General features: G+C 47.2%; 1 protein-coding gene across 7 annotated transcripts in view; it reads left to right on the top strand.

Annotated features, from left to right (window-relative positions):
- The window catches only part of CUL1 (cullin 1), a 105,450-nt gene that overhangs the window by 80,574 nt on the left and 12,599 nt on the right, over positions 1 to 12,277 (top strand). For all 7 annotated transcript variants that reach the window (XM_049643064.1, XM_049643061.1, XM_049643060.1 and 4 more), the window contains 2 exons: positions 11,147 to 11,254; positions 11,341 to 11,447. In XM_049643064.1, the coding sequence (XP_049499021.1) occupies positions 11,147 to 11,254; positions 11,341 to 11,447 (215 nt within the window). The remainder of the gene's footprint in view (positions 1 to 11,146; positions 11,255 to 11,340; positions 11,448 to 12,277) is intronic.

A 12,277-nucleotide genomic window follows, 5' to 3' on the forward strand; every position in this document is an offset into this window, starting at 1 on the left:
ATGTGTACCCAGCGCTTAGCCTGGCACATAGGAGGTGCTCAAGTACTCTTGTAAGAAAGAATAAATACCGCTGCTTAAAACACAAATAATTTTAGGGGTGCCCAGGTGGCTCATTCGGTTGAGCGTCCAACTCTTGGTTTTCTCTCTCACTCTCTCTCGCTCTCTTCCTCCTCCGCCCCTCCCCCACCCGTGCTTTTTCTCTCTCTCTAAAGTTAAATTAAAAAAAAAATAACTTCAGGTAGGTATTTTTATCATGAATGTGGTAAATGGAAAAGATGCTAGAACCCAAACCATGATGGTTTTCCAAAGCCCATTGATGCTGGAGAAAAAGCAGCAGAGGAAAGAGATTGTTTGCGTTAGTTTAAAGGGGGGGAAAAAAAGCTATTATACGTAATTTTAAGTGGGATGTAATTACTTTTTTACAGTTTTTAATGTTTGACTGGAGTTGAATCGTAGTGTGTGAAAATCATTTACAGTGAGCGTATTAAATGTCATACAAGGCACTGCTTAAATGATTTTTTTTAATGTTTATTTTTGAGAGAGCACGAGCGGGGCAGGGGCAGAGAGAGAGGGAGACACAGAATCCGAAGGAGGCTCTAGGCTCTGGGCTGTCAGCACAGAGTCTGACACAGGGCTTGAACTCAAACCGCGAGATCGTGCCCTGAGCCAAGTCAGATGCTTAAGCGACTGAGCCACTCGGGCTCCCCTTAGATGATTTTTTAAGGACTAAAAAGTCCTGTGCTTCCATTTTTACCAAACAAAACAGGTGAAGTTTTCACAGAGAAATGATTTACTTTGGACTTCTGGTGGATTTCTGTTTTAGCTGGTCTTGAAAAAGTATTGATTAGAAAATTAGATTAACTACCAATTAGTTTGGCCTAGACTGTAATTATCACAGGTTCCAAATTTGTAGTGTGATTTAAAATAACATTTCATGTATTAGAACCTTCAAAACCTACCTACCTGTCACAAGGTGAATCTCCCTCTCTTTACCTAAGTAAGAACTGGCAGTCCTCGTGTCCTCGTGAAGCGTCACTGAAAGAGAGCCCTTAACACGCGCTATTTTTAGATGTGTCGCTGCTCGTACCTGCCCCGACACCCAGACCAGTGAGCACTTGGGAAGGCGGTGTGGATCAGGGCTCGTCAGAGCACAGGGAGCTTCAGACTGAATGGCACCGGAGCAGATCAGTGCAGGCCCATCTTACCACCAGTGTGCAAAGTTCCACTGTATTGGGAAGAGCTCTCTAGCCTTTAGAGGTCCTCATGATTCAGCACATTGATGCTTAACTGATACGCTAACTGATTTGTGTGTAACTGATGCAAGGTAAGCTGGCATATTGCATTGGGACACCCAGCAGGACTTCGGGAACCTTGGACACAAAAAGTGTTCAAGGATGGGATTTAAAGCTGGTTTGGAGCTCAGTGAGGAACTGGATAAATCATTTTTAAATAGACGGGTTTGTTTTATAGGCGAGTTTCCCATACATGGCTTCCGGACTGAAAACATGGGGGCGGCTTGGTAAGTTAGCCTATTGACGTGGCCCTGACACTCTTCTCGAAGTCAGGATTTGAAAGATCGTATGTGCTTATTACATAGATGGGCCACAGCACTACATTTGTGTTCAGACGTTGGCAGTGTAATAACTAGAAAAATAATCTGTATTAACATCTAGAGGGAGGATGGCCCTGTCCACTTAGGTCTTAAGGGGGAACATCCTGAAAGCAGAGCCCACACATCGGCCCCCGTGTTGGTTCTCGGGTTGTCTAGCTGCCAAAGCAGCTGGCTCGTGACGCTGGGCACTGGTGCAGCTTAAAGGGCCAACAGACACCACAGATCAAATTGAAACCACTGTTTTCATCCATTGAGCGAGCATTTATGGCATTCCTGTGATGGGATTGATGGCAGGGATCCCACGTTGAAATGCTTCACCTCTGCCATCTCATCCAGCCCCCATGACTCCGTCTGCCTAGGGCCTAGACTGCTCGTTCATTTTTACACTCACATTTTCCTTCCTCCGTGTAGGGCGTGCCACTTTGCCCATGACAACATTTGTAACCTAAAATGGTGTGATTTTCCGCCGAGCCCGGACCTGGCCTCAGCGTCCTCTCAGACCAGTAGGGCCGCCTGCCCACCAGCCCTGTCTCCTCTCCGTCCTCTGTGATGAGTCCACAGGGCGTGGACACGGCCCCTTCCCCGCCTGCGAGGGCTCTCTGTCCGGGCCCGGTGCCACCGTGTTCACCTGGGCCCCGTCCCCTCGTGCTCCACACGGTCGTCTGCCTCTCCTTTTCCCGTTCGTCCCCCATGATGCTTCGCTTCAGTCCTCAGAAGTCCTCTGCACACTGACCGTGTTACTCCACGATCATCTTGTTTTTAACAAAGCAAAATAAAACCTCTCCTCTATGATAATCTATTAAATCTACAGTATTCTGTTAAGTCAGAACCCTCTTCATACTTACCCCATTCTCTTCCTTGCCAAATCACTGCCCTCTCCGCTGGTGACACGTCCTCCTTGCTTTCTGCTCACTTTGTCCTGCTCTCGAGCCCAGCGCAAACCCTCTTTGCTTAAAACAATTCTCTGCTAGCTCTTCTAGCCCGAAGCACTGCCCCCCATCCTTTACTTTTATGACATTTCTAAAAATCTCTCCTGTGCCACTCTGTATTTGTATGTCACTTCTGTGTTTCCTGTCACTCCACCGTTGATTGTAACTCCCTGAGGATACAGCTGGCACCTCATTATAGTTGATACTCTAGTTTTAGTGGGGGTGTCTTGTGTGACAGATATTTCTTGATGATGGTGACGATGATAATGATGGAGGAAGAGCCATTTGCTACGGGGCCAAAATGTCCTTTCCGTTTTTGTTTTTTTGTTTTTTTGTTTTTAATTTTTTAATGTTTGTTTTTTAGAGAGAGCACGTTTGAGAGAGAACAAGCGAGCTCTAGTGGGGGAGGGGCCGAGAGAGAAGGGGACAGAGGATCCGAAGTGGGCTCTGTGCTGGCAGCCCGATGTGGGGCTGGAACTCACGGACCGGGAGACCATGACCTGAGCTGAAGTCACATGCCCAGCCAGCTGAGCCCCCCAGGCGCCCCAGCTCTCCCCTTTTATCCTGTGTTACTCTGCGTCTTCGTCATGTCCCCATCAGCACCTGGATGCTCACCGTTTGTGATTATGCCTTGCTCTACCTGCCTCGCTCTTCTCTCTGCTCAAACACATTCCGTTTTTTTTTTTTCCTACGCGTTAAACACCTGTTTATCTTCCAAAACCCAGCTCAAATGACATGCCATCCACCAGCCTTTCCCAATCATCCCTTTGAAATGGTAGCATGTTGGACTGTTCATATTCACACTACTTCATATGTTAGATCTCTGTAAATGTCTTCCAAAAGAATGGCTTTATCTATCTTCATTTCTGCACAACTTAGCACGGTGCCTTGTACGGTATGGGCTCTCCGCATACAGTACTTACGTTTGCTAGTGCTCCTCGTCGTTCCCAGCAGGATTCAAGGCTGCTTACACAATACGGAAAAGACAAAGGGATGTAAGAGAGGGAAGCAAAATAAGGATAGGAAACACAAACGAAGCTAAGTGTTAAGACAGCGGAGTCTAGTATTTTTGCTAGAGATGGCTCACACACGTGCCTCCAGTTCTTTGCGGTCAGTCCGAGTGCTTACTGGTAAAGGCAGTGGGTAATGTGAGGGACAGTCAGCTCCTAGATTCATGGTGACCATAAAGAATAAGCCTGTAACTCAGAACGAGTTTGTTGGCATTCAGAACTAAGAATACTTTCCCCCGTGGCCCATCCTAAAGAAAACACCAGTCATGTGGGCAGTCATCAACATTACACTTAAAAGTAAATGTGACACCAGTTCATTGGACAGCTTTGCGATTTCCCTTGACAGTAGCTTATAACAAAATGCCAAAACAGAGTTTAGGAAAAGAGTCCGTGCAGATGTGTAAGTACTTGCTAATGAATGCTTAACGATACAGTTGGTTCCATGTTGAATTTTTAATCAGCGCACGATCTCCCAGTAATCTGGGTGCTATTGTACATCCCTACAAAGGGGGCTTCGTACGTAAACATAAACCAGGTTAGAAGAGAATATCTCATTACTGTCTGTCTTCAGGGCAGAAACGGCAACAGATAAGCGCAAAGCTGTCTTTGAAACCATATCTTGATTTAGTAACCTCAGTCTAACTGGGATTGAAGTGTAATCCAGCAAGAGTAGGCTTGTAGATACTTTGATGTCCAGTGGGGCCGTTGGTCTAACAGTGGGGGTGTCGGGCTGCAGAGATGGGCTGGGGAGCACAGCCACGAAAGTGTACTTGCAGCCTGGAGAGAGAGTGTGTGCTTACAGTGGGGGGAGACGTTTTCAGGAGCTGCCTGGGGCTCTGGCTCCAAGAACGATCAGGGTTAAAAAAGGGAGCACTTGAAATGGACAAATGTACAGGCAGAAATACAGTCAGGAAACTCTGACAGCATATTTTTCTGTGTAAGACTAAGGAGTGACAAATCTAGGACCTTATCAGAATTACTGTGTTTGGGTTGAGAAGCTGAGTTAGAAATAATTACGGGAACCCAACTGTTCGTATCAACTTGCACCAGAAGCAGCAGGGTAGCACAGCACAGGGTGCTTCTGGCAGATGTGGGTTTCATTCATACGTATATCCAAGACTCCCTTTCCCTTCTGGACCCAAATGTTTAAATAACTTGGTTCTGACTCAGCCATTCTGTGGATGCCGGTAATAGAAGAAAATTACCCACACGGTGATAAAATTGTCCAGGGAACCTTACATTTGGAGTCTGACCTGCTTCACCTGGTCAGAGGGGATGGGGTGCACACCCCTGAAATCTTACGTAGGAGGAGGGTAGGGTACAAAGATCCTGGGCTTGCACAGCTACAGGCTGTCCCTCAAAGCTGAGCGATGGAGTATTGGGACTGACTTTACTATTCTTTCTTATGTTAATTAGGTTTGAAAGTCGTCCATAATAAAACATTTTTTTGAAAGCAAACGGAAAAAAATGTACCAGTTTTGATGTAGTAGATGTGGGAAAGGAGGAAGAGCGGGGTGGGGGGGGGGGATCAAGGAGGTGTTTTAGGACAGAACAAAGCAGCTTTATATAGTAATTCACACTGACAAATTTAATTACAAAAAACTGATAATATGCTGATAATGGAAATCGGTTCAGAAAGCCTAGAGTTGAATTTGTGGGTCTGTTTTCTGTCTTGACGTGAGATGAAAAGAATTACCATTTTCTTTAAAAGGAAAAATACACACGTGTTCATTTTTGGTTTGGGATAACCAGGCTCTGAGAAGACTCACTCTTGGATTTTTATATCCAGGCTGTACCTTTTCCTTCTTTGAGCTGCGGGCAAGTCTGTCATCTTTCCACAGGCAGACCAGTTACGGAAGCCTCTCGCTAGCCAGATCTGAGTTTACATCCCACATCAAACTACATTTTGGTTTCATCTTTGCTGTGTGTTTTTAAGTCGTGATGGCCCTTGCTTGGCCTTCAGACCAGTTCAAGACCACCCATGAACTTCTCTTACCAACTGCCCCTTGTGGAGATGAGCAAGACCACCCGGTCCCCCACTTAACCTCCCAGGTGTACCGCGTCTGTTTCTGAACTAATGTAATTACTTTCTGCAACGGCATTCTTTCTCTGAGAGGAGTGATTGCTTTTCCTGGCAAGTCCCACTTAGCTCCGCTTTCAGAATTTTCTATTACTCTCTCTCTGTGCCTGAATGTAGTCAACTTAGGGCTTCAGTGCCGACCAGGGAGTACCGAAGGGGTGCGGACAGGGCCTCCAGCCTTGGCTCAGATCAAGGGGAGTAACCAGGGAGGAACAGAGGCCAGGGTCAGTGATGAAAGCCCACCCAGTTACATAACTGGAATCAGAGCCATGATTACAAGATAAATATATGTGATTGAAGCAAAAAGTAGCAGGTGGACAGAAGTTACAGTGATGAGAACATGGAGCCCTAGTTAAAATTGGTAGGTCTTTTGGTCTTGGTATTTTCAACTCTAAACTACACTCAGAACAACTGGTGATTTCTGCTTATCAGAAGAGATTAGATGATGGAAGAGAAAAAAACCAATAAAAAAGTACGAGACTGTCGCATCGCTAGGTGGTGTGTGAGGCGCCTCTGTTGTCTCCAGTGTTTGGGTTTTGCCTATTATTTAATACAAAAATTAGTCTTACTCCCTGAGCGCACAGAGACCCGTAGAGGAGGGAAAACCTCAGATACAGGGGGAAGGCAGAACGCCAGTCTAGGGTTAAAACTGCCCACAGGTAATGGTCACGGTGGTAATCTGTGTGCCCACGGACTCTTACCTGCTTTTCTCTGTAGTGGCTGGTTTGTGATTGTTCCTTTCCTGAAACTTTGGCTTCTCTGTGTTGGGTGTGGAGATGATGTTCTCCAGGGACCAAATGCTAATGCTTGGTGGCGGGGGGGAAGAATTACTCTGCATAGTGTGTTTTCATTAACCGAGACTTGGTTTCTTTTCCTTCTTCAAGAATAATCGTCTCCAGGTGAGGTTGTGGACACAGTGTCTGGCAGGGCCCCACACATCCTGTGGGTGCTGGGTGGTGACGGCCATCCTCAGAAGGCTCTCGTAAAGCTGCCTTAGTCCCGGCTGGACGGGAGGTGTGGGGGTCAGGTGTCCCTCAGAGGTAGCTCTAGGTGAGAGCACATCTCTGGGGATGGGTCACATCCGATGCTGGCCTGGAGAGCACCACCTTACATACCTGAAGTGGTGAGGGTGAGCCTCTCGAGCCTGTCACCCCCCAGCGTACCTCTTTGGGCGGCGTTAGAATGTTAGGGTCACAGGTGATCCTGAGAACTCCTACCACATACCAGCTCTCCGTGAGACGATGCCCTCAGACCTCAGCTGCTGTGTGTGCGGTGCTGCTTTAAGGAAGATGGGAGACGGGAAAGTGGAAGTGAGGCTCCATATGTTTCTTTTGGTGAAATTGGTCTTTAGGATTATTTTTTTAGTGGCCGTGTATGGGATAAAAGGTAGTATTTCAGTCACGATCATCCTGGTTTCTGATCCAGCCGTTTAAGAAGAGTTGGTGAGTGCCACTACCCTGTATGCTTCTGAACAAGGTGGACACGGTCCTGGCAGGCTTCTTCGAGCTTACGCCCGGCAGGAGAGGCCGCCGGTAGCAGGGACTCGCAAGTGTGGTTGGCCTTCCGGGGGGGTTCGGGTGTCGCGTGTAACAGGAGGCCTGCCCTGTCCTGCCAGTTCCAAGAGCTTCCCCGAGGAAGTATTTGAGGCCAGTGGAGGAGCTGAAGCTAACTAATAAGCAGGGGGTCCTAGACAGAGCGAAGCCCCTCAGTGAGCATAAGCATGGCCCATTCTGAGAACCCAGAAGTCTGGTACGACTTGAGAAGAAGGGAAGGTGGCACAGGGAAAGTAAAAGGGTAGGCACCGGCTGGCCAGGCCAGGAGACCTTGAAAGCCATGTTAATGACACTGCCTTAGTCCTAGGGGCAAGAGGAAAGCAGGTCATGGTTGTAACAAACGCGAAATGGATACAATCAGATTTTTATTTTTTAAACGATCTGTATCACATAAAACAGAGCTTAAAAGGAAGAAGAGTGTGAGTGTACGGCTAGGCCTGTTTGGGTGGTCAAACGCAAGATGGCATGGGTTGGTTAAGCTAGGGGTGGGGAGAAGAAGGCCTTAGGAACTTAGACTCTGAGGTACCGGTGTTTGTGCCCGATCATTGTTGATGCTGGATGATGGGTTCATGGAGTGTATTTTACTATTCTTTGTGATTTTGCGGAGATTTGAATTTGTCTACAATAAAACGTTGAAAGAAAGGAAATGGAAAGAGAGAGATCCAGAAGAGAGGCAGGTTCAGGGCAGAGACCGCGTCAGCTCTGACGTGTAGAGTTTGGGAACCCCATGAAACAGCCAAGGGCAAGTAGTGTGAGCTGAGTGGGGAAGTCTGGTCTGGGCTAGAAATAAATGTGACCGTCACTGGCATAATAAAGACAAGTGAGATCATGTAGGAGTTGGGTGACATCCCTCAGGGACGAGCCCTGAGAGGTGTCGTGTTTCTTACGCGGAAAGCCCTCACGTACTATCCGGTAAACAGGTGGTCATAAATCAAAGCAGTTACTACTCCGTTAATTTTTTAAACACCAAAAGTTTGCAGGTTTCATGAAAAACATGCATTTGTTCTAGCTGCTCTGTCCTCTCTCCTCGCCTCTGTTGCGATGCGGTGGCCTCGGAAGCACCTCCCGTTCGCTCTGTATGACCCTGTGTGTTTCTGTCTTTGTCCATTCTTGCCAAGTTCCCAAGCGGCTTCTCTCAGGACTTCAGATTCCTAAGGCTGATGCTTCATACTTTACCCTCTGTGGGTTCCTGTCAGACCCTCTCTTCTCACCAGCGAGACTGCTGGCTGGGTCTCCTCCTGTAGTAGAAAGAAGCTTGGAATCGGAGTCCGAAGCCTTCTGTGTCCTAGGGGAGGATATGTCTCGTTGGTCTTTCCATGGGGGAATTCCTTGCTGGCAGTCAGTGGGACATTGATGTTTTTCCAAATTCTGAATCTGAGAAAAGTCGTTAAAGAACTCAGGAAAAGAGAGAACAGCATCATTCTCCTCCATGCGTGATGGTCCACACAGATACGTTCCTGGTTCGGAAGAGCCCACTAACGGCAAGGGCAGGGGGTGCTTACGGAGTCGGAGGTTAAGGCGGACGTCTCTGGGAACCATGGTGAATGCACATGCCGGAGAAGCAGCGGTCTGAAGGATCTTCTTTGTGGGTGATGCCGGGTTACAAATGGGTGTGTGCTCCCCTCTTACAAATAAGATACATGTTAGTATGTTTATATAACATACTTCACGTAAATCCTTTTGAGTGGTGTTCCAAGAAATAGCACATGTTGGAGGCACAGTAAGTGCTTACGTTGGCAGTTTTGACATGTGATTCTCTGTAATGCTGTTGACCTTAACCTTGAATGTTACCTCATTCAAATACTACCCAACGACACTTACTGGCATTCTCCAGTGCTTGAATACTCACTGTAGGCTCAGGTTCTTTGTAAATACTTTTAACAGAAGAAATGCAAAGGAAAAACACATGCATGTTGTGAGGTCATTTGACATGAAATCAGAAAGCAATCTCAAACCCAGATGAGCAAAATGCAATATCCATTTCAGTGGCAAACCCAAGATTAAGTCAGGCAGATAGTATTTTTGTTGTTAAAAGAAGAAAATGAGTTTATATGAAATAAGATGTATGCCAATTGGAAGATGCCTTCGGAGGCAGTTGTGGATTAAACCCTGAGGGCAAAATGGGAGACATTTTTCCACATCTGGAATAGTTATCATGAAACAAGATTATCTGATGGGGCAGTCAATGCTGTGTTGTAACATTTTAAGGTAGATAATTTTTAGATCTTACACATATGTGATAGTAGCTTCCAGTATTTTAGGTAATTTTTATTTGGCAGTTATTTTGTGTTCCCTTTTAACATTTTCTCTTCCTAAATGTCTTAACAGGTAGAGGCCACTTTACATGTTGACGTTATAGTCTTGTCACAGTGTATTCATAGTAAGAATAAACTTTGCATTTTTATTATATATTATTTTTTAACAGAGGACCTGTGAAACTCTTAGTCCAACCCTATCACAGGAGAACGATTTGATCTCAGTGCTTTCTCATTATTTTTTTAAAAAACATTATAAGATGGGGCGCCTGGGTAGCTCATTCGGTTGAGCATCTGACTTCGGCCTAGGTCATGATCTTGCAGTTCGTGGGTCTGAGCCCCACGTCGGGCTCGCTGCTGTCAGCCTATCAGTACAGAGCCCACTTTGGATCCTCTGTCCCCTTCTCTCTGCCCCACTGCCACTTGCGCTGTGCCCCAAATAAATAAATATATATATTTTTAAAGTATTACAAGATACAGAATAATTAAATTTGGGGAATTCTGGTTTCTCATCCCTGAATCCTGAGAATTCCTATCTGTCAGAAATTTGCAGTCACCTGCCGCCATTTAAGCACCCCACCCTCGGGCCTCCTGTTTGTGAAGGGCCAGCCTCCAGTGCCCTCCTGGCACAAGCCGTCTGTCCATGGTGCTGCCTGTCCGCACCACCCCTCCTCCTACTGGTCCCGGTCCTCCAGGCCTTGTCCCTTCTCAGATCCGAGGAGATGCTGGCTCAGGAGTCAGGCTGCCTGGGGTCCGGCCTGACTGCCATCCCTAAAGCCCTGGGCCAGATGCCTGACTGACTTAGTTTTTTCACCTGTCAAGTGGGAATGCAGACAACACTGACCTCATAGTGCGGTTGTGACTGTCCCCTTGTGGGACTTGGCACCACGACTTGCAGTGAGTCCCCAGCATCAGCCGTTCTGTGGTTATCACTGAGGCTGGTCTCCATTGTGTCCCTGTCCCCACCCTCCCCTCCGTCTTCCCCACCCTCCTGTCTTCCTTGTGTGTCATTCCCAGGGCCTTTCCTGTGGCTCATCTTTCCATTGCAATCCTGTTACTTGTTTCTTTGTCCAGAGCTCCCACATGCCCACCCTGCTGAGTCCAACCCCCCCCCCCCCCCCCCCCCCCCCCCCCCCCCGCAACGTGCCCTGCCTATCTCCTGGGCCCTGGCCTGTCCCATCCAGTCCTGCGATGTGGTGGCGTGTGTGAGTCAGACCTTCTTCTCCGCCTCGTCTGACTCTCACACCCTTGCCTGCAATTCCTCCGACCTTAACCCTGTGCTGTTCTCACATCTGCCCAGCCAAGTGCAGGATAACCGGCTGATTACTGAGCTTACTGGCTGATCGGTTCGCCCAGCAAAGTCCAGAATTTGAATTTTTAACAGCAGCAAAAATGGGCTAAGCAGACTATCACTTTGAGAAATTTTGTTTTCTGTGATCCTTTCGAATTTTCAAATAATTTGAGAAATCACTTTTATACAAAGCTTGAAATCAGTATTTAATTTCAAGCATGGGAATGTATTTTATTTTGTATCTGTAAACAAAATGCCTTATGTGTTTTGATGATGGAACCAGAACTATTACTTAGTCTTATTCGTTGGCATCTATGAAGCAATTTCTAAACCTTACGGAATATTTTATAGTAGCCCATTAATATACCATTTAATCCCCAGTAACCAGCTTTTGTTTCTGTTTTCCCCCACTGGAGGACCCCAAAATGTATGTACAGACAGTGTTGGATGTTCACAAAAAATACAATGCCCTGGTGATGTCGGCGTTCAACAACGATGCTGGTTTCGTGGCTGCACTTGACAAGGTGGGTGTGTCAGAAGGAGTCTCTCCTGCGATGCAGGTGGGGGGGGGGGGTGCGTGGCCTCTGACCGTGTTTTGTGTGCTCCACAGGCCTGTGGTCGCTTCATCAACAACAACGCAGTTACCAAAATGGCCCAGTCGTCCAGTAAATCCCCCGAGCTGCTGGCTCGATACTGCGACTCCTTGTTGAAGAAAAGGTATTAAGTGACATTGTGTTTTATTCTTAGTAAATCTATTTAAACTCTCAGCTTATACATGAGGAATTGAACTTTATATTACGTTTTACTTCTGTTGTAATTTTTGTACCTTTGAGAAAATACTTCAAACCTAATACATCTTCCTTGTCTCTTTGAAAGATACTTCAAGTCCTATACTCTAGGCCCAGTTCATCTTTTTTTAATGTCACCGTTGGGTTGGCTTTGAGAACTGCAAGCAGTGTGGCCCCTTTAGCTGAACCCAGTTCCGTGGGCCGGCCGAGCGGTGGTTACAAGGGCGGAAAGGACGCGGGAAGTCAGCGTGTCTCGTGTGCTCCCCGGTTCTCTGGGCCCAGCTCGCTTGTGTTTCCGGGCGAGGCTGCTTCGGGAGCTCCCACTGGCCGTTCCTGACACGAGACTCAGCGCTACTGTGGCACTTGCATTGTCGTGTGCGCTTCTAACGTTGATCTTCGCTTAATGAGTTTGTTTTATTGCCATTCTCTGTTTTCTCTACGTTTTTTAAGTTTATGTATGTACGTAATCTCTACACCTCACGTGGGGCTCCAACTCATGACCCTGAGTTCAAGGGTGGTGGGCTCTTCGACTGAGCCAGCCAGGGGCCCCTCGTGCTCTTTGTATTCCAGCCGCCAGGTTTCTCACCTGCTCTTCTTCCTGCTCGGAGTGTGTGTGTGTGTGTGTGTGTGTGCGCGCGCGCGTGCGTGCACGTGTGTGCAGGTGTAGTGAGAGCTAGAAGCACGACCGGCGTGGGTCTCTCTGTGCCTTGTGCTTCCAGCATTCCGGGTTTTGCGCGTCTCTTTGGGTGTTCTTAGCTT

The sequence above is a fragment of the Panthera uncia genome, chromosome A2 (assembly GCF_023721935.1).
Source record: "Panthera uncia isolate 11264 chromosome A2, Puncia_PCG_1.0, whole genome shotgun sequence".
NCBI classification, from domain to species: Eukaryota; Metazoa; Chordata; class Mammalia; order Carnivora; family Felidae; genus Panthera; species Panthera uncia.